The sequence below is a fragment of the Salvelinus alpinus genome, chromosome 37, assembly GCF_045679555.1.
Source record: "Salvelinus alpinus chromosome 37, SLU_Salpinus.1, whole genome shotgun sequence".
NCBI lineage: Eukaryota > Metazoa > Chordata > Actinopteri > Salmoniformes > Salmonidae > Salvelinus > Salvelinus alpinus.
The window spans coordinates 8,202,772-8,224,073 of NC_092122.1; the positions used below are offsets into that span (position 1 = coordinate 8,202,772).

At 45.1% G+C, this 21,302-nt stretch overlaps 3 protein-coding genes across 9 annotated transcripts in view; 1 reads left to right on the forward strand and 2 right to left on the reverse strand.

The window, feature by feature from the left end:
- On the reverse strand, positions 1-8,093 carry LOC139565639 (electron transfer flavoprotein regulatory factor 1-like). 5 transcript variants are annotated; one of them, XM_071386105.1, is made up of 3 exons: positions 8,036-8,093; positions 771-847; positions 1-597 (listed from the first exon to the last, which is right to left on the reverse strand). In XM_071386105.1, exons 1-3 carry the CDS (start codon positions 8,076-8,078, stop codon positions 352-354), a joined length of 366 nt encoding a protein of 121 aa, XP_071242206.1. In that variant the 5' UTR covers positions 8,079-8,093; the 3' UTR covers positions 1-351. The 5 variants fall into 5 exon arrangements, with proteins under 5 accessions (XP_071242206.1, XP_071242205.1, XP_071242207.1 ...); XM_071386104.1 differs by lacking the exon at positions 8,036-8,093 and adding an exon at positions 2,019-2,386; XM_071386106.1 differs by lacking the exon at positions 8,036-8,093 and adding an exon at positions 1,212-1,331.
- Positions 2,496-17,647, forward strand: dnai7 (dynein axonemal intermediate chain 7). Of its 3 annotated transcripts, XM_071386098.1 has the most exons (17): positions 2,496-2,771; positions 6,948-8,493; positions 8,864-8,881; positions 9,161-9,248; positions 9,483-9,574; positions 9,685-9,789; positions 9,993-10,130; positions 10,384-10,518; positions 10,657-10,760; positions 10,950-11,259; positions 11,347-11,473; positions 11,780-11,943; positions 13,592-13,775; positions 14,011-14,225; positions 14,462-14,620; positions 16,292-16,405; positions 16,696-17,647. In XM_071386098.1, the coding sequence occupies exons 2-17, from the start codon at positions 8,491-8,493 to the stop codon at positions 16,963-16,965; spliced, it is 2,226 nt and encodes a 741-aa protein (XP_071242199.1). In that variant the 5' UTR covers positions 2,496-2,771; positions 6,948-8,490; the 3' UTR covers positions 16,966-17,647. The 3 variants fall into 3 exon arrangements, with proteins under 3 accessions (XP_071242199.1, XP_071242201.1, XP_071242200.1); XM_071386100.1 differs by lacking the exon at positions 8,864-8,881; XM_071386099.1 differs by lacking the exon at positions 2,496-2,771 and having other exon boundaries at positions 6,503-8,493.
- The window catches only part of LOC139565636 (inositol 1,4,5-triphosphate receptor associated 2-like), a 27,973-nt gene continuing 23,874 nt past the window's right edge, over positions 17,204-21,302 (reverse strand). The window contains exons 28-37 of the mRNA XM_071386097.1: positions 21,183-21,231; positions 21,020-21,053; positions 20,797-20,937; positions 20,388-20,522; positions 20,117-20,273; positions 20,001-20,044; positions 19,745-19,881; positions 19,448-19,552; positions 19,018-19,137; positions 17,204-18,128 (exon numbers count right to left, since the gene is read on the reverse strand). Coding sequence (XP_071242198.1) covers positions 17,867-18,128; positions 19,018-19,137; positions 19,448-19,552; positions 19,745-19,881; positions 20,001-20,044; positions 20,117-20,273; positions 20,388-20,522; positions 20,797-20,937; positions 21,020-21,053; positions 21,183-21,231 — 1,184 coding nt within the window. The 3' untranslated portion in view covers positions 17,204-17,866. The remainder of the gene's footprint in view (positions 18,129-19,017; positions 19,138-19,447; positions 19,553-19,744; positions 19,882-20,000; positions 20,045-20,116; positions 20,274-20,387; positions 20,523-20,796; positions 20,938-21,019; positions 21,054-21,182; positions 21,232-21,302) is intronic.

Sequence of the window (21,302 nt, forward strand, 5' to 3'; positions counted from 1 at the left end):
TATTTTTAAAACATTTAATTTTTTTGTGAAGCTTGCATTTCGAATCCCCCTTCCTGTTGCAAGCAACAAGTTACCATTGCCCCTGTCGAAAGGGGATTTATGGCAAATTTAAGACAAACCTCAAACCTGTTACGTCAACCCTGTTACTTTAATGGCACTTACTAGTCATTCGTATTATTTAAGCCCTTGACATGATTTTTTTTTTTTTTTTTTTTAGAAAGTTGAACATGACAGAATGTTAAAATGAGGTGAAATCAATATTTTGGGGGAACCAAGTTACACTACCCAAAATGTTCTCTATTCATGGAACAACCCGCATACTGAAGATTCAGCTGCCAACCATCTAGGCTATCAGTCTGTCGGTCTGCCCATATTCAGCAGGCCTAACAATTCTTCTTCGTAGAAACGCTTTTTCATGGCGCTATATTCCCTCAGATAGTACAGGGTCCCCAGTTCCTTAATCACAGCCTCTCCACAATTGACAAGCTTTCTGATCTCCTTGGGGTCTGTGACATCTTTGTTCTTCATAAAGGCACTGTTCAGACGCTCCCTGAAGTAGTCTGCTCCTTGGGGGTATTCCCGTCCCAGATGCAGTAGCTGTCAGTGGAAGGAGGCAGGTTACTAGTGATAATCCCAGTGCTTTTTTGGATTGTTTTGGACAGACAGTAAAAGATTGCATGAGTGGAAGCAAATCTCATATTGAAAGTAGGTGTGGGTAACAACAACAAAGCGTGGGTGCATTGACAGCAGTCAGTCAGTGTTGAACTTACATTCTTGTACAGCTGTCTAACCTCTCTCCTCAGAGGGTTGGCCATGTCACTGCCTGAGACAGTATCAGCCTTCACTACTGGGATGGAAGAAAAGGACAGAAGATTCAACAGGTGAATTACTATTCAGCAGATGATGTAAAACAGCTCAAAAAGAAATATGCTTATGTCTAATTGTTGTCACATCACGTATCCTGTGAGCCTTGTAATATTTAGCTATCCGTGTGTCATGCATAGTGCATTTTAGCTCATTTTACCTTTGTTCACTTAGCAGGTAGGTTAGGTAACAGTACAAAGTCTGCGGCTAGGTAGCAACACTCTGGTAAAGCGAATGATTAGCCAGCTAATAGTAACGTAATTGGCTAAACACCCTCGGTTATAAAAACATTAATTAGCTTTATTAGTAATCGATTTATTCACACGATATAATTTAGTTTTCATTACATTATAGCTAGGCTCCCTTATCGATAAAATCCTCGCAGTGCAGTGCAGAACGCTATCTACCTTGCTGAAAACTGGCTACCTGGGAGCATTACGTCAAACAGCGCGTCGATTCCAGGGTCACGGCTAGAAGAAATCCAACTTTTGTCAAATTAACATCAGATTTGACTTTTCATAGAAGGTTAGGATAAGGTTAGAAAAATGGTTCAGGGTTAGATAAAATAAAAAAAATTAAATGAACTTTTTACGTTAATTTGACAAAAGTTGGATCCCTTCTAGCCATGCCCCGATTACAGCTGGGTTATTTTTATATTTTTTATATTTTATTTATTTATTCATAATACAAAAATCAACTTACATCAAACATGTCTAGCAAACCAAACACAGGTATTAACAATGCTCAAACATACAAAAAATATCAATAAAAATAAAATAAAACACAAAATAAACAATTTAAGTGCAATTATATTCACTCTGAAAATATCTTATTATAATGATTCATGAAGATGTTATTCTTGTTGTTATTCACTAGGGTTAATGTTTTAATAAGATAATTACATTCAATCAGAAAAATTTGTAATTTTGGTATAGAATTTTGGAATCTTTGTTTGTGTATAAAGTATTTGGCAACAAGAATAAAAAAAAATACAATCATTTCAGTGGTTTTGTTATCATTGCAATAGTAACATATTATATATTTTATGTTAAAAATATAGCAAGTGTTCATAATGGTAAATAAGTACTTTGCAAGGTTTTCCCAAAATTCGGACACAAATTTACATTCAAAGAACAAGTGAGACAGATTCTCACCTTCTTTTCCACAGAAAACGCAGATATCATCAATAGCCACAAATTTGGAAATCATAGAATTACATGGATATATCTTATTTAAAATTTTGAAGTGCACTTCCTTAACTTTGTTTGGTATACAGTATTTGTAAGGCCTTAACCATGCATTTTTCCAGACAATGTCAGGAATAAGCATGTTCCAGAAAACCTTTCCTCTCGGTGTAAATTGGTTTGGTGAATGAAGAATTTGTCTTATATATTTATTACAACAAGATAGCTCAAGTAAGCCCACGCCTTCCAATCTGAGTTCTGGATAAACTTTGTGATCATTCCCAATATTAAGATGACTTTTCATAAGTGTAGTTAGACCACTAGGAACGGCTTTGATCACAGAAATAAACTCTCTCCGATTACAGCTGGTTGAGGGACGAGCGTCGCATAGGAGTGACACGATCTGAGACGTTGCAGGCAGCCGACGGTGCAAGCGACTGCCTTGCCGGTTCACATGCAAGTCGGAACTAGGAAACTCGGACATTTCCTACTTGTTGTTTCGTTGAATGCGGCACGCGTATTACTACAACCAGTTAGCAAGTCGGACATGTTAGAGTTTCCTAGTTCCAACTAGCACATGAATGCGGCATGACTGATCTACAAAGAACCTTGCATCATAAATAACTACTCACTGGGAGCGTTTAAGTGGTAAGACTAAAGCAAGCGACTGTAGAGGAAAGTCGAGGAGTGAAGTCGGGGGAGGTGCATCTGTGACAGCTGAAGGTCAGACACTAATCTGGTTTCCCAACATCAACACTCAGATTAATATGGCAGTGTTGCCATTGTTTATACGTTTTTCTTTATAATGTCGAAATAAACATGTTTTCAAACCCCATATCATACACTAACAAACTGAAATAATGTGTACATTGTACAATCAATTCGTGTGAGGGCCTCAAACATCACATGAATTTGTCCACTTGTATACATTAATCATGGCAAAATTGGTTCCTGTTTCAATTATTTTCTTTGGTTACTTTTGCATGAGTCAACAACTAATAATTGGGTAACAATATACAGTAGCCTCCCACAATGCAGGCAATGGCTGCAGGATGAAGTTGGTGAAGAGCAACTGCAGAAACTTGCAGTGGGACTGCAGTCAAAACGTCATGATCACATGATTTTTGTCAAGTTCATGCAGTCGTCATGTAGGCAGAAGTCGGACAATTTTTATCCCCATTTTATTTATATTTATTTAATTGACATTTATTTAACCAGATAGGCTAGTTGAGAACAAGTTCTCATTTGCAACTGCGACCTGGCCAAGATAAAACAAAGCAGTTCGGCACATACAACAACACAGAGTTACACATGGAATAAACAAATATACAGTCAATAATACAGTAGAAAAAGTATATATACAGCATGTGCAAATGAGGTAGGATAAGAAAGGTAAGGCAATAAATAGGCAATGGTGGCGAAGTAATTACAATATAGCAATTAAACACTGGAATGGTAGATGTGCAGAAGATGAATGTGCAAGTAGGTATACTAGGGTGCAAAGGAGCAAAATAAATAAATGCAGTATGGGGATGAGGTAGTTGGATGGGCTATTTACAGATGGGCTATGTACAGGTGCAGTGATCTGTGAGCTGCTCTGACAGCTGGTGCTTAAAGCTAGTGAGGGAGATATGAGTATCCAGCTTCAGTGATTTTTGCAGTTCGTTCCAGTCATTGGCAGCAGAGAACTGGAAGGAAAGGCGGCCAAAGGAAGAATTGGCTTTGGGGGTGACCAGTGAGATATACCTGCTGGAGCGCATGCTATGTGTGGGTGGTGCTATGATGACCAGTGCGCTGAGATAAGGCGGGGCTTTACCTAGCAGAGACTTGTAGATGACCTGGAGCCAGTGGGTTTGGCGACGAGTATGAAGCAAGGGCCAGCCAACGAGACCATACAGGTCGCAGTGGTGGGTAGTATATGGGGCTTTGGTGACAAAACGGATGGCACTGTGATAGACTGCATCCAATTTGTTGAGTAGAGTGTTGGAGGTTATTTTGTAAATGACATCGCCGAAGTCGAGGATCGGTAGGATAGTCAGTTTTACGAGGGTATGTTTGGCAGCATGAGTGAAGGATGCTTTGTTTTGCGATATAGGAAGCCGATTCTAGATTTAATTTTGTATTGGAGATGCTTAATGTGAGTCTGGAAGGAGAGTTTACAGTCTAACCAGACACCTAGGTATTTGTAGTTGTCCACATATTCTAAGTCAGAACCGTCCAGAGTAGTGATGCTGGATGGACGGGCAGGTGCGGGCAGCTATCGGTTGAAGAGCATGCATTTAGTTTTACTTGCGTTTAAGAGCAGTTGGAGGCCACAGAAGGAGAGTTGTATGGCATTGAAGCTCGTCTGTAGGTTAGTTAACACAGTGTACAAAGAAGGGCCAGAGGTATACAGAGTGGTGTCGTCTGCGTAGAGGTGGATCAGAGAATCACCAGCAGCAAGAGCGACATCATTGATGTATACAGAGAAGAGTCGGCCCGAGAATTGAACCCTGTGGCACCCCCATAGAGGCTGCCAGAGGTCTGGACAACAGGCCCTCCGATTTGACACACTGAACTCTATCAGAGAAGTAGTTGGTGAACCAGGCAAGGCAGTCATTTGAGAAAACAAGGCTGTTGAGTCTGCCGATAAGAATGTGGTGATTGACAGAGTCGAAAGCCTTGGCCAGGTCGATGAATACGGCTGCACAGTAATGTCTCTTATTGATGGCGATTATGATATCGTTTAGGACCTTGAGCGTGGCTGAGCTGCACCCATGACCAGCTCTGAAACAGGATTGCATAGCGGAGAAGGTACGGTGGGATTCGAAATGGTCGGTAATCTGTTAACTTGGCTTTCAAAGACCTTAGAAAGACAGGGTAGGATAGATATAGGTCTGTAGCAGTTTGGGTGTCTCCCCCTTTGAAGAGGGGGATGACCGCGGCAGCTTTCCAATCTATGGTAATCTCAGACGATACGAAAGAGAGCTTGAACAGGCTAGAAATAGGGGTTGCATCAATTTCGGCAGATGATTTTAGAAAGAGATTGTCCAGATTGTCTAGCCCGGATGATTTGTAGGGGTCCAGATTTTGCAGCTCTTTCAGAACATCAGCTATCTGGATTTGGGTAAAGGAGAAATAGGGAGGCTTGGGCGAGTTGCTGTGGGGGGTGGAGGGCTGTTGATCGAGATAGGGGTAGCCAGGTGGAAAGCATGGCCAGCCATAGAAAAATGCTTATTGAAATTCTCAATTATAGTGGATTTATCGGTGGTGACAGTGTTTCCTAGCCTCAGTGCAGTGGGCAGCTGGGAGGAGGTGCTCTTATTCTCCATGGACTTTACAGTGTCCCAGAACTTTTTTGAGTTTGTGCTATAGGATGCAAATTTCTGCTTGATACAGCTAGCCTTTGCTTTCCTAACGGCCTGTGTATATTTGTTCCTAACTTCCCTGAAAAGTTGCATATCACGGGGGCTATTCGATGCTAATGCAGAACGCTACAGGATGTTTTTGTGCTGGTCAAGGGCAGTCAGGTCTGGAGAGAACCAAGGGCTATATCTGTTCCTGGTTCAATTTTTTTTGAATGGGGCATGCTTATTTAAGATGGTGAGGAAGGCACTTTTAAAGAATAACCAGGCGTCCTCTACTGACGGGATGAGGTCAATATCCTTCCAGGACACCCGGGCCAGGTCGATTAGAAAGGCCTGCTCGCTGAAGTGTTTTAGGGAATGTTTGACAGTGATGAGGGGTGGTCGTTTGACCGCAGACCCATTACGGATGCAGGCAATGAGGCAGTAATCGCTGAGATCTTGGTTGAAAAACAGCAGAGGTGTATTTGGAGGGCAAGTTGGTTAGGATGATATCTATGAGGGTGCCCATGTTTACGGATTTGGGGTTGTACCTGGTGGGTTCATTGATAATTTGTGTGAGATTGAGGGCATCAAGCTTAGATTGTAGGATGGACCCATAATGCAACACACTTTGGTCACCGACTTGACAAAGGTGATCGGCTCGAACGTGCCCATTATTATTTGTAGAGTCAGTCAGTGGCCCTGTTCAAGAGCATAAAACGGTGTTGTATCATGGTTAAATTTTGACTGACTGACTAATCTACGAGTAATATTGAATAGTTATTTACTACAGACTCGCCTTTAAAGACGGCTGCAATGTCAAATGCACCCAGTTAGTCAGTTACAATTTACCCAATGGGTAAAATAATGGGCGTGTCCGACTTTGAAGCCGACTTTAAAGGCGAGTTGAGACTGACTGATCTACAAATCACCTTGTATCCTAAATAACTACACAATATTATTTGTAGATCAGTGGAGGCTGGTGGGAGGAGCTATAGGAGGATGGGCTCATTGTAATGGCTGGAATGGAATGAAATCAAACATGTCAAACATATGGAAACCACATTTGACTCTGTTCCATTTCTTCCATTCCAGCCATTACAATGAGCCCATCCTCTTATAGCTCCTCCCATCAGCCTCCACTATTGTAGATCAGTCAGTCAGTCCCAATTTACCTATGTTACATCACAGTTCTGACGTTCTCGCACACGGCCACTAGGACAATTGTGTATTTAATCCTCTAAGAAAACCAATGGTCCAAACATCATGTCTACCATAATTCATTCAAACGTTATTGAGGTTTTTACCCTTGTAGGATGGCCAGAATTAAGGTAACTACTGTAAATCAATGGAGGCCAGAGAAAAAAAGTGGTCAAAAATCCTAGAGACACTTACACGGTTATCAAAACGTCACACAAGGGTAAACCTAAACAAAACACGATCCTTATTTTAAGTGTTTCTAAAATCCCCTATGGGAAAAATGATTGGGGGGAAAACGATTGGAACCATTTCCCTGTTTGACTGCTAGCTTTTATGGGTATTGTGACTATTAGGTGATTTCTTCCCTTCTCAGCTGTCTATCACGGACTCCTGGTTTCAGCCAATCGGTGTGCCCGAATGGACATTTGGACTCTGGCCCCTCCCACTCTAGCTCAGAGTGATCATCAGCTGAAGAGGACGCAAAGTTTTCCGTGTTTTCTAGAAGTGTTTTGTGCGTTCATCTGCAATAAGAAGTGATCTTGTGTTTCTATATATGTGTGTGTGTGCGCGCTAATGTGTCCTGGTGAACTAGAGTAGAGAATACAATTCTGGATATGGACAGATCTGCCTGGTTCTTGCCGGACCGCCTGTAGTGGGTCAGGCCAAAGTATAGTCAGCTTAAGTTACTAGCGGGTGAGGGCATCTTCAGCCAACCGCTCAGACGGATAAAACTAGCCGTTTTTACACCTGTTCTTTTTCAAAGATTTCTCACAAAAACAAGCGTATCTCTGTGAAATGCCAATGAAGCACTGAGCGTATATCAAGCTTTTTATTTTCAAAGCCATTTACATTTAGCTTGTGTCATCCTGATTTAGTTTAGTTTGCGACCCGCGGAAACATCTTTGAAGACGACGACCACAAAATGTAAAATCCTCAAAAGATGTTACGAGAAACCTGCATTGCTATGTCAACAGAGCTCGGTGCTTATCAGATGTATTTGGAAACGAAATCCGAGTTTTGGGATATAGTTTCAATAAAATGTTAGAGAAGGAGCCCACTGAACGATTCAGAACATGAATAATCATATTTGTCTTTGTAAAACGGACAGAGTGGGTGGAGACCCTATGACCTATGTCATTGACCGTGTTCGAGAGCATCAAAACGACTGCAGGTGACTGCCGACTGACTCATCTACAAATCACATTTCATCATAAATAACGACTCATTATTATTTGTAGGTCTGTCACAGTTTACCCATAATACGGTTTTGATCCTCTTGAACACGGCCAATGGCTTACGTCAGAAAGCACGAGGATCATCACTCTTCCGTGACGCCATCTGATCTGACGTGAGACAATATGCACCCGATGTATCAAAAACAACTGGAAACTCGGAAAAATCCTATTTCCGACTGCAGTGCATTCAAAATAACTGAGAACTCGGAAAAAAACGAGCTCCAACCTGGAAAAATCGTTTTGAACGGTAATCCCACTCGGAATTCCATGTCGGCAACTCAGGCCTCTTTCTAGAGCGCAGACTTTGCGACCTGAAGGTCACTGACGTCATGATTTAACCTCGAATTTCCCAGATGTAATGAAAGCACAAAAATGTACAGTACATTATGGGTTTGAACCTCTCGAACACGTGCTTACATCGACCTGTGTGTCAAGATTTTGATTGTATGACTTAATTTGCCTTTTTATTGATGTTTTATTTTGATTGTATGACAAACATTTTTGAAAAAAGGGCATTTTAAGTTATACAATGAAAATGTAACTATGAGTTCATAAACAACGCCATAAATCGTTGTACATATCGCAAAGCAAAATATTGACCTACTGTGCGTGCGTTACCGTTTCCATGGTAACTTGGACGCGAAAAGAGTTGAAAGCTGACAGATATCCCACCAAGAGAAAATGGTGAGCAGTTTTCAAACAAATGTTAGCTACTTTATCTAACTAGTGAGTTAGAAAATTAATATCTGGTTAGGTTGTTAAGATATTAAGTAGCTAGATACAGCTAGTTGCATAAGTACTTGCTCTGGCAACAAACTGGCTACATCGCTAACGTTAGTTAGCTAAACCAGAGTTATCTCAGTAATCTAGCTAACGTTAGCTAGCTAGCAAGCAAGTCACTGCAAATCATCGTTCTCTTTACTGCAGGTGCTACTGCAATTATGAGGCTGCTGCAAGTCTGTGTTTGTCTCTTTTTGCTTCGTTCAGCCTTATCTTGCTACAGCTAAATAGTCTATCCCCTAACTTTATATTCTGTATGTTCTTTCCTTGTTAGCCATCCAAGGATGCAAAGGTAACTGTTAACTACTGTTATGAAAAGCATAATATTGATTCATGAGAGATTTAACAAGCTAGGCCTAGTAGATATAGCTAGCTAAATTGGATATGATATCATGTTCTCAGTTTCTCCCCACCATCTCAGAGTTTAAGTTCTTTAGATAGCTATGTTCTTTACCTTCATACTCTCTTTTGTAATGCCCACAACTTGCAAGAATTCAGTAGTTTGTACATGTGTCTATGATCACAATAGATTACATTTGTTCATTAAGTTGAATTGTTGATTTGGTTCAAGTCTGCCCAAAAGAAAGGAAGCAAGCTCAGTAAGGCTGAAAAGGAGCAACTTCAGAAAGAGGAGGATCAGAGAAGACAAAAGGAAGAGGGTACTGGTCATTTCTCATTATCATTCAATCCATAACGAAACCTCTGTCATAGGCTAATTGTTGTATGTCTGTGTGTGCATTTGTACACCATTTGATCTGTGTTATTGAACTGCCATTTGTATTATAGATGCCTCAATAGTATGCACAGTGATACATCAGATACAGTACATGCTATTGAAGTAGCCCCATGAGTGTATGTTTGACCCATGACTCCTTCCCCCCTCTGCTGTGTAGAGGAGGCTCGACTCCTGGCTGAGAAAGATGAGCAAGAGAGGCTGGAGAGAGAGAGAAAGGAGCAAGAGGAACATCAGAGACTGGAGCTAAAGGTATCATTCATGGTTATTGGTGTGTTTGTGTACAGAGAGGGCTCTTGAAGTTAAACCTGTCCATAATGTTCTAATGAAAAAGAGTGATCATTGCTTGCTTTCTGTGACAGGACAAAGATCGCAGAGAGGATGAGCTGAACGAACTGCGTCATCTACTGGAAGAGAACCAGACTGCAGTCACCAAGTGGGAGACTGACTCCAGAGCGAAAGCCAAGGTGTGTGATTGTTCTAAAGCTCTAACTCTGGCCTGACTTTTGTGTAGTTACTAAGATATTAGCTATGCTAGTCCTAGCCTTCATGTTATGGTTTTACCAGACACCATGTCCAAGAGACTACCGTAATGGCCTTGGTAGATGTAGATAAATCAATCAGATGAGCCCCATTTGACATAGTTAAACACTGCTCGTTTTCTCCCTAGTGGGACAGGTACATGCGTTGTGACGGGAGTCCAGACCCGTCAGTCCAGCAGGAGATCAACACCTTCATCAACCTGTGGTGCGAGGACCCAGAGGTCCAGATCAAACCGGTTCTAAAGGAGTGTGCCCTGGCTCTACAGGTAGGTTTACTATTAAACACCAGGGTAACATTATGGAGACATGAAACAGGAGAAGGGGATTCTACCGGTTCGGAATGTGTCCGATAAGAACGCTCAATTTAGTTTTTCATTTGAAAACACTTGTTCCTTTTTGATCCCACTTAACGTGACTCTGTCAAGAGCACTTCTATTTGAGACAGGTATTGATCTGTATAAGGATTCTACCAAATGAATGATGAACATAAACATGGCTGCACTTCATCTCCGCCTGCAGCTGCTAGACGAGCTGGAGGGTATGCTGAGGGACCAGCCTGAACCAGCTGATGCCCTGAGGTACCAGGAGACCCTGCTCTCCATCCAGACTCTCATCCAATCCAAACTTGACCACAGCACTGAGGAGATACTCATGGTAGGGGTGCTGATGATGTTTAAGACATGCAGAAAACATGTCTGCCAGTTTGTTTAGGAAGCGACTGTATTTAAGTTTTGTAATGTAAGATGAGCATGTTTTGCTGATGTCTGTTTGTGTGTTTCTCCCTGGCCACAGTGGGCCAACGCTCACTCAGACATTGAGACGGGGAACATGCAGACAGTGGTCCAGGATGACATCATCACACTGTGTCTGTGGGCCAACCTTAACAAGAACCCAAGGCACGTCACAGACGTATGTCTGATTTTCGTTCTATTCACTTCATACAAGTAGAGACTTTCTATCTAGTCTCCTTGCTACCAGTCTGTTTCTACTCAAACCCATTCTTATGGATGTGTTGGGTAAAGAAAAAACAGAACAATTTAGTATTTTCAATTTGTGACAGTGTTTCTCTCTCTGTGGCTCTCCAGGTTTAAAGGGTTCCAGTTCGAGGAGGTGGGGCTGGGCTTTGAGCTGCCCAAACAGCTGGCAGTCAGTGACGTCGCTGTGAGAATCCTCCACACCCACTACGACCACTTGTCTCACCTGGCCAACCTGAAAAGCCAGAACCCCAGCAGGATGTCCCTAGGCCTGGGGGCCAGGGAGGAACCCCTTCTGGAGGGAGAGACCCCTGTGGGGGAGTGTGAGGAGACGGAGGGAGATGGTGACAGGAGAGGGAGCACACAGCAGGGAGATGCAGAGGAAGAGGTGCAGTCTGTCAGAGGGTCTGAAGGCAGGAAGGTAAGCTGGAAACAAAAGGATGAATGAATAAAAAATAAAGTGACATAGGCTAACGTCTGTGTGCGCATCCATGTGTATGTGTGTCAGAGTGCGGTGAGTGTGATATCTATGAAGGAGGAGAGGAGGAGTGGTCAGAAGCAGCTGGAGGATGTGAAACAGAAGCTGGAGGAGAATGGGAGTCAGATAGATACAATGTTAGAGGGAGATGACTCAGGTGAGACTACAACTGGCTCAGAGGACAAAGTGGTCAAATAACATTCCCTTTATATATTTCACTGTTCTGTTTGGATTCTTTTTAGTGTCATGTTTAGGGTTGCAACATTCCTGGAATCAGGAAGGAATAAGTAGGAAATCCAGGAGTCCTTCAAACAAGATTTCTGGGGAAAAAATAGAATTTGGGGAAAGTTTCCAGAATTTTGCAACCGTAGCCATGTTACTATAAACACTGCTTGAGAATTAATCTGCCCCTTTCATTCCATATTGTGATTCCCACGTTCACCTGTACGTGTGTCCTGTCCAGGTGAGGGAGACTCCGCCCCTACCCCGATGGACCCAGTGATTGACAGCTATGAGGGTCAGGTGGTTGACCTGCAGCAGTACACGCCCCTGGGAGGAGTCTTCTACTGCGATGTCTTCCGTCTGCCGCCACAGTCCCAACAACTCAATGGATGGGAGATGAGAGAGGTGAACCAAAACCACCAAGTACAGCACCTATGCTGAACAAAAATATAAACGCAACACGTAAAGTTGTCTCACAACACAATGCCATAGATGTCTCAAGTTGAGGGAGCGTGCAATTGGCATTGCCTGCAGGAATGTCCACCAGAGCTGTTGGCAGATAATTGAATATTCATTTCTCTACCATAAGCCGCCTCCAATGTTGTTTTAGAGAATTTGGCAGTACGTCCAACCGGCCTCACAACCGTAGACCACGTGTAAACACGCCAGCCCAGGACCTTTACACCCGGCTTCTTCACCTGCGGGATCATCTGAGACCAGCCACCCGGACAGCTGATGAAACTGAAGAGTATTTTTGTCTGTAATAAAGCCCTTTTGTGGGGAAAAACTCATTCTGACTGGCTGGGCCTGGCTCCCCAGTGGGTGGGCCTATGCCACCCCAAGCCCTCCCATGGCTGCGCCCCTGCCCATTAATGTGAAATCCATAGATTAGGGCCTAATTTATTTCAATTGACTGATTTCCTTTGAACTGTAGGTCATGGAACTCGTTGAAATTGTTGCATGTTGGGTTTATATTTATGTTCAGTATAGTTCAGAAAGTGCCCTTTCTGACAGCAGTTTCCCTTCCTACAACTCAGTGTAATGTACTCCATGGAGTTTCACTGGGCACCCCGTCTGTGGGTTACTGAATGTGTAAACTCCTTGATAAAGTACACTGCTCCAAAAAATAAAGGGAACACTTAAACAACACAATGTAACTCCAAGTCAATCACACTTCTGTGAAATCAAGCTGTCCACTTAGGAGGCAACACTGATTGACAATACATTTCACATGCTGTTGTGCAAATGGAATAGACAAAAGGTGGAAATTATAGGCAATTAGCAAGACACCCCCAATAAAGGAGTGGTTCTGCAGGTGGTGACCACAGACCACTTCTCAGTTCCTATGCTTCCTGGCTGATGTTTTGGTCACTTTTGAATGCTGGCGGTGCTTTCACTATAGTGGTAGCATGAGACGGAGTCTACAACCCACACAAGTGGCTCAGGTAGTGCAGCTCATCCAGGATGGCCTGCTGGAGGTCATTTTGCAGGACTCTGGCAGTGCTCCTCCTTGCACAAAGGCGGAGGTAGCGGTCCTGCTGCTGGGTTGTTGCCCTCCTACGGCCTCCTCCACGTCTCCTGATGTACTGGCCTGTCTCCTGGTAGCGCCTCCATGCTCTGGACTACCTGAGCCACTTGTAGACTCCGTCTCATGCTACCACTAGAGTGAAAGCACCGCCAGCATTCAAAAGTGACCAAAACATCAGCCAGGAAGCATAGGAACTGAGAAGTGGTCTGTGGTCACCACCTGCAGAACCACTCCTTTATTGGGGGTGTCTTGCTAATTGCCTATAATTTCCACCTGTTGTCTATTCCATTTGCACAACAGCATGTGAAATGTATTGTCAATCAGTGTTGCTTCCTAAGTGGACAGTTTGATTTCACAGAAGTGTGATTGACTTGGAGTTACATTGTGTTGCTTAAGTGTTCCCTTTATTTTTTGGAGCAGTGTATATGATGCATTAATCAAGGGGACTAGATAACCTTGAGGAAAGTAACAGAACCAGCTTTATTTCTCTGAGTTAACATTGGTGTCTCTCGCCCCAACCCCCAGCTGTTGGACACAGGGCTGCAGCCATTCCCCTACCCCACAGAGCAGACTCAGATCCAGGGCTCTGCCTCCATGAAGCTGGAGGACAGTGGGGTCCTGACCTGTCCCCCTGTAGGGGTCACAGTCACCCTGCCTGACTCTGTCCTGTTCCTGGAGGACCCCCAGGTGGCCCGCTGGGACCCTGAAGGTGAGAGACACCTGGAGAACTGGACAGGCTCCACATGGGACTGATAGTGATACCGTTGCATGTATTTAACATATGCCAGAATCTGAATGTAGTTCCTACCTTGTGGGGGGCACTCTACCCAAAAAGTACAGAACTTTCAGATAGAAATGTGTGGAGTTAACATGATTCCCTTTTCTACATTATTGAGAGCCATGATGTCTAGTCAACACATCTAAAATGATCTGTCAATCAATAGGTCAGCACTGGAAGACCGACTGCATCAGTGAGACGTCGTACGACCAGGCAGAGCGGAAGATCTCGTTCAAGATGGACTCGTTCTACGCCTTCACGCTTCTACAGGACTCGTATGCCAACATGCCGTTCCAGAGCTGGGAGCTCAGACCACTGGGCCAGGACTCTGCCCTGCTCACCATCACCGCAGCCCTCACTGAAGTCAGCATCACCATCAAGGCAAGAACTCAATCTGTCATGCTTCATCTCCTCCATTGACACTGTTGGGTGCATCTCAACAGTCAAAAATGGCTTCCTCTATTTGTGAACATTCCTCAGTGATTCATATCTGGGGAAACAGTATTGTGGAAATCTAGCCAATGTTTTCAGTGGTAATGAAGGAAACGAGGCTATTATTCTATTGAGGCATTACCCAAATCCATGACATAATGCATCCTGACTCATCTCTCTGACAGGGCAGCAAGTGTATGCTCCAGTCAGACCAGGAGAGAGGACTGAACCACATCCTGGGCCAGTGGATGAGTCCCTCTGTACTGCAGAAAGCCATGGTCAGCGCCGGGGTCAACATCTTCGTCAACCAATACTCCGACAAATATGTCAGCGTAAACGCAAAGGTGAGTGCCATCAGCATACTGTGGATTAGATGATGCATGTTACACAAAGCAATGTGGGCACACAATTCATGTTGCTTGTAACACTGTTGAACCAAAAACCTAAACTCAGCAAACAAATAAACGTCCTCTCACTGTCAACTGCGTTTATTTTCAGCAAACTTAACATGTGTAAATATTTGTATGAACATAACAAGATTAAACAACTGAGACAAACTAAACAAGTTCCACAGACATGTGACTAACAGAAATGGAATAATGTGTCCCTGAACAGAACAAAGGGGGGGGGTCAAAATAAAAACTAAGTATCTGGTGTGGCCACCAGCTGCATTAAGTACTGCAGTGCATCTCCTCCTCGTGGACTGCACCAGATTTGCCAGTTCTTGCTGTGAGATGTTACCCCACTCTTCCACCAAAGCACCTGCAAGTTCCCGGACATTTCTGGGGGGGAATGGCCCAGCTCTCACCCTCTGATCCAACAGGTCCCAGACGTGCTCAATGGGATTGACATCCGGGCTCTTTGCTGGCCATGACAGAACACTGACATTCCTGTCTTGCATGAAATCACACACAGAACGAGTAGTATGGCTGGTGGCATTGTCATGCTGGAGGGTCATGTCAGGATGAGCCTGCAGGAAGGGTACCACATGAGGGAGAAGGGTGTGTTCCCTGTAACGCACAGCATTAAGATTGCCTGCAATGACAACAAGCTCAGTCCGATGATGCTGTGACACACCGCCCACAGACCGCGACAGACCCTCCACCTCGATCCTGCTCCAGAGTACAGTCCTCGGTGTAATGCTCATTCCTTCGACGATAAACGTGAATCCAACCTTCACCCCTGGTGAGACAAAACCGTGACTCGTCAGTGAAGAGCACTTTTTGCCAGTCGTGTCTGGTCCGGCGACGTTGGGTTTGTGCCGGTGATGTCTGGTGAGGACCTGCCTTACAAGCCCTCAGTCCAGCCCCTCTCAGACTATTGCGGACAGTCTGAGCACTGATGGAGCGATTGTGCATTCCTGGTGTAACTTGGGCACCAGGAACTGCTGTCCTGCAGGTGTGATGTTCGGATGTACCGATCCTGTGCAGGTGTTACACGTGGTCTGCCACTGCGAGGACGATCAGCTGTCCATCCTGTAGCGCTGTCTTAGGCATCACACAGTACGGACATTGAAATCTATTGCCCTGGCCACATCTGCATGCCTCCTTGCAGCATGCCTAAGGCACGTTCACGCAGATGAGCAGGGACCCTGGGCGTCTTTCTTTGTGTTTTTCAGTCAGTAGAAAGGCCTCTTCAGTGTCCTAAGTATTCATAACTGTGACCTTAATTGCCTACCGTCTGTAAGCTGTTAGTGTCTTAACGACCGTTCCACAGGTGCATGTTCATTAATTGTTTATGGTTCATTGAACAAGCATGGGAAACAGTGTTTAAACCCTTTACAATGAAGATCTGTGAAGTTATTTGGATTTTTATGAATTATCTTTGAAAGACAGGGTCCTGAAAAAGGGACGTTTCTTTTTTGAAATTTCTTTTGTGAAAACTACAGTAGGTTGGAGTGTAGAAACGTCTAATGCGGTATCTTTCTCCTCCCTTGTAGGACCCTCTAGAAAATCTGGTTTGGCTTAAATGGTGTTGAGTTGAAAAGCTTGTCATAACATTAACCTTTTCTCCAGGACCCTCTGATAGAACACGCTGTGTATGAACAGATGGCCCTGCTCTCCTCTGCCTTCGCCTTCTCCTGGAGCCAGTGGAACACGCAGTGTGGCCACGAGCATCTGGTGCTGCAGGTACACTTAGAGATGCATACTGTTTAAACACACTCAGAGTCCTTGGATAGAGGACCTCCCCAGAAAGTAACAGAAATAGCTTCAGAATCAGGAAAGAGCTGCAGTGCATATAGGGGAAACACTAGACAGACTAGATTTGATCGAGATTCACCTCTAGTACTGACATTTCCATGCAGATGGACAGGATATTCACCCTACTATTGACACCTTCTCTCCAAAGTGTGAGAGCACCTAGCAGCCATCCCAGTGTCGCTGTGGTGTGTGTGTCGTAGAATTAACCTCTCTCCCAGGTGTGTGAGCACCTAGACCCAGTCCCGGTCCGAGAGGACTTGTGGTGTATGTACCTGCTGGGGGCCCAGAGGAGCCAAAAGCTGAGGATCAAGGAACACAGTGAGGCGTTCTCTCCAGAGCTGGACCCCGGCAGCGAGTTCCACTCCACCTTCCTGCACATGCTCCGAGACGGCATGTCCCCCGCCGGACAGGAACGACGCTCTCACCACCTGTTCATCGAGGCCGTGCACAGACTGCTGCGTGTTACACGGCCTCTCACATACTCCTGACTACAGTAGATACTAGACCCCCAAGCTCTATGTAGGAGTAGCCAACAACCACAGATCTAGGATCAGATTGAACTATTCCCGATCATAACTTTAACCATTAGGGGGAATATGTATATCTGATCTTGTATCAGGTAGGTTAGCGGCAACTTCAACCTACTCTGTGCGGAACATCGTGGGTATGACAGACTGCTCACTGAACTTTATCCCTTACAACAGATGGACCCTCATGAAAAACCAGTTTATTTCTGTAGAATAAAGTTCCTTTATTGTGTAAAGTTTGACTCCCTCTTTGGAACATACAAAAGTGGATGAATTTCATAAGTGAGCACGTAAAAACCATTTGTGTGAGTTAACAAAAACAGACGCAATATAATAGATATACACATATCCCCACACAGTCTAATGCTGTCAATCGATAAATTAAAACATAAAAAAATTGCATTTTAATTGTTAAAATGGTGGCCTCTTCAGGCAACCGCAAATGCCATAATAGATTCAGAAGTTTACTATGAAATGTGTTTTAAAAAGTAAAAACGGCTAAATCCACTGTCCACGAGCAAGCATGTTGATGTCCATAGGATGATGGACAGACAAACGCTCAAAGGTGTGACGTGATTGGATAGCATGCGCTGAAGTCCACTACATGATTGGACAGCCCAATGCTGGTGTCCTCCTTGACTTGATCGGTCAACATTGTGCCAACATTACAATCCCCCTTCCGTAACGGCGCTGTAGAATGTCTCCAGGCACCAATAGGAAATCTGTGGTGGTCAGTAGTACCAACACACCGACTGCTTCTGTCTTCACACACGTGATGGTTCAAGTTGCAGAAGACCTTCCAGGGGTTGACCATACCCAGGTGCCTGCCCGTCCATCCCTGTCTGCTGGGGCCATAGCCCCTCTAAACCGGTGGCTGTCCGTTGTGCCTCAGCCCTGTGTAGGGCCACAGGAGCTGCTGGATGGTCACCCAGGAGTCCCCGGTCCCCACGGGCGCTCCATCCACGGCCGGCTGCAGCACCAGGCTGGCTAGGAGGGCCAGGAGGCCTGCTAGGACCACTACTAGGGCCAGCCAGAGCCACAGTCCCCGGGACCCGCTGGCTGCAGACGCAGGCCGGGAGGAGCCCAAACACGGGGCTGCTGCGGCCTGCTCTGCCAGGATGGGACTGGAGAGAGAGTGGGAGAGAGGGAAAGAGACGATTTAGAATGGACGCCAAAGTAAGACTTAGCCTGGGTTAGCCGAAGCCAAGCTAATGTCTGGATGAGACAGTCAGTCTGCTTTAGCCAGCTGTCTGTCCGTCTTCCCAAAGCAGTGATGTAGCGATGCAGAAACAGACTGGCGCCTAGGCTAAGTTAGGATGGTGTTAGCGGCGTGGACTGACCACCACTCCAAAGCGTTCTCTGTAGCACACACCTGGTACACAGAAAATAGAAAAACAGCACTAGAGCATGTTGAGCGGCGAGGCGATACATGTCTCACATACACTCCCCAGGACACACAAAGGCACACTATTTCTCCTGATGGGAATGGATGGAAGAGATTAGAGCTGAAGGAGAGTTTGGTTGAAGCAGAAACCAGAACCACATGTCCAGAGACTGCTTTGTCTCAGGGGACAGATTCACAAAGCGTTTGCTCTAGACCAGTTATATTGTTTACACTTCTCTTTCTGCTCAGTCAATCTGGACCAGAGTCTGGCTCCCTAGACCTAAAGCAGCACAGCCTGGAAGCCAGATGTGCTTATGATTTAACCAACCGCTTTAGATCTGTCAAGCAGTTGGCTAAATCAGACAAAGATCCAGGCTACAGCATCTAGAACCCTTTTCACACTACTGAGCCAAGCCGAACTGTACTGCTCTGGCCTCGTTACGCATCCACGGTAGTTGGCGGAAAAAACTATCTGAGCCAGTACAGTATGGTTCAGGTGGGCACGATGGTGTGAAAAGTGTATAAGGCTCAGGAGCGGCAGAGAAGCTACTAAGCCTAACCAGCAGTAAAAAGCAGTGCTGCCTGGCTGTAGATGATAGCGAAACACTAGTAGTTGGTTCACTACTAACGTCTTGTTGGGCATAATCAGGGCAGTGATTTTGTTGCCCAGCTCAGTGAGACTGGACTTCCTCTGAACAGGCACTTCCCTCCTCTCCTCATCTGAAGGAGAGTCTGCGTCGTAGGCAGGCCTGTGGGACGGGGTGGGCATGCACGGTTCACACACACAAAAATACATACCGACACTCTGTAATGCATGTCTCACACACACTTGTTTAACACAACACACACTTAGGACCCACATTTTGTTGCATGCACGCAGATACTCTGCAGTCAATGTTCCACATGTGCCTGTTATGTACGCAGGTTGTTCTCCTACAGACTTGTTACATACATACATACAGTACATGGTTGGGCAAATTAAATGTAAAATGTTTGTTTTCAGGTTGAGGTAAAGTGCGACGCGCGCGCTTCTGCCACACAGCCGATATCAGCCCTTACCCCTTCATCAGCATCATGAGTGAGGGCTCGTCAGTCTCAACCCAAGCCCCGGAGCTAACAAAGCGCTTTAGAGGAGGACGCCCCGTGCTCTTCCCTGTCACATTCCTGTAACCACACCACATGCATACACATTCCACACATCCCGCAAGTTTTAACAAAGGCCCCTAATTTACAAACACCTAGATGCAAATTTCTTCCTCGGAAATCATTTGTTTTGCAAAACAGGGTCAAGACTGCGTTTTAAAATATACTTCAACAACTCCCCACTTCCCCCACACAGTGCTGCAGTCTACCTACCAGGGAGATCTGCGGGTGAGTCTCTCCGCCTCCGTCTCGGTGGTGTCCTGCAGTTTATTAGGCATGTCAAAATGCATGGGTCCCCCTCCACCACCGGACCGGGGGATAGCTGCTATGCTGACCCGTCGGGCTGATGCCTGACGAAAGGAGGAATAGGGAAACAATACAAGACAGTGTACAGATGCACAGACAGTGATTACTACAGTGACTAAAACAGCAGCACATTATCATATACACTGAGCCTAAACTGACCTACCTTATAGGACGTTGCTCCAGATTGCTTCTTGCCTCTGAAATCATCTAAAAGGAAAAATATTCCGTATTAGAAAGAAACAGAAGATAGAGGTGTGTGTGTGTGTGTGTGTTCCTCACCGGAGTGTGTTCCTCCAGAGTGGGAGCCGAAGGACCTCTCGTTCTGCAACATGTTCTCCCTCAGCTCAGTGAGCTCAGCGTGTTCCTTAGTGTACATCCTCCTCAGGTTCTCTACATGCTGGACCATTATCTCTACTGCCTTGCCTGTACGAGACTCCTGGAGGGGGAGAGAGACGTCACACAGACGCCGACCTACACCGTCTACCTATATGACTCTCCTCAAAAGGTGAGGAGAGAGGGGGACAAATCACGCAATTCAATTGTACTGTACCTGGTGTATGGCGCCCAGCATCTCTGAGCGACTGGACACTCTGGTCATGGACTGGATGAGGACGTCCAGGTTCTTCTGAAGTCTCTCGATGATCTCCATAGACTGGTTATCATCCTCACACAGAGGGGCCAGGGCCTGGGAAGAGCAGACACGAGGAAGGTAAAAAAGGAAATTGTATACCCCTCTCACCTGTAGCAGGTCATGACAGCTACATTTGGACACCTCACTCCTGTGTCTCCCTCCTCAACCTGTCCCTTTACATGTGGTTGAAGTCTCCCTTCTACCCAGTCCCTTCCTCTCACCTGTAGTAGTCCCTGGCAACTGGACACCTCACTCCTGTGTCTCCCTCCTCAACCTGTCCCTTTACATGTGGTTGAAGTCTCCCTTCTACCCAGTCCCTTCCTCTCACCTGTAGTAGTCCCTGGCAACTGGACACCTCCCTCCTGACGTTCTCCTCGGCCAGGTCCCGTGACCTCTCCTCCAGCCTCAGCCTCTTCTCCAGGGTGAACAGGTCACACTTAAAGCCCAGGGACAGGCGCTGGAACTCCGTCTGACAGGTAGACAACACAGCCTTAGCTCTATGATGGTACATACAGAGATAATCAAGAGAAAGAAAATGTTGGAACGCTTACCACTACCTCAATCTCCTTGTCGTTAGGGGACAGGCTGCAATGAGGAAAACAGAGTATGTGTCACTAGAAAACAGCTATGAGTGTCACAGTACCTGAGAGCATTTATATTATTATCTTGCAATGCATCTTTAAAATATGAGGTACTGTATGTTGAGCAGCCTACCTGCTTCTGTCCCCTACGGTTGCGTCCTCAGAAACAACAGAGGTTTCAACTGGTACGACACACACAGAGAAACAGAGAGAAACATTTGTCTTGCTATTCTCTCTTTTACAATAGAAAGAG

Bases quoted from the DNA above. Each gene is read 5' to 3' on its own strand.
- LOC139565639 (XM_071386104.1), bottom strand. From the start codon at position 2,352: ATGAAAAGTCATCTTAATATTGGGAATGATCACAAAGTTTATCCAGAA. The intron at 848-2,018 runs GTGAGAATCTGT...CTTCCATCCCAG, and splicing joins CGTTTTCTGTGGAAAAGAAG to TAGTGAAGGCTGATACTGTC. The intron at 598-770 runs GTAAGTTCAACA...TTCCACTGACAG, and splicing joins TTAGACAGCTGTACAAGAAT to CTACTGCATCTGGGACGGGA.
- dnai7 (XM_071386098.1), top strand. The intron at 10,761-10,949 runs GCACGTCACAGA...GTGGCTCTCCAG, and splicing joins AACCTTAACAAGAACCCAAG to GTTTAAAGGGTTCCAGTTCG. The intron at 16,406-16,695 runs GTACACTTAGAG...CCTCTCTCCCAG, and splicing joins ACGAGCATCTGGTGCTGCAG to GTGTGTGAGCACCTAGACCC.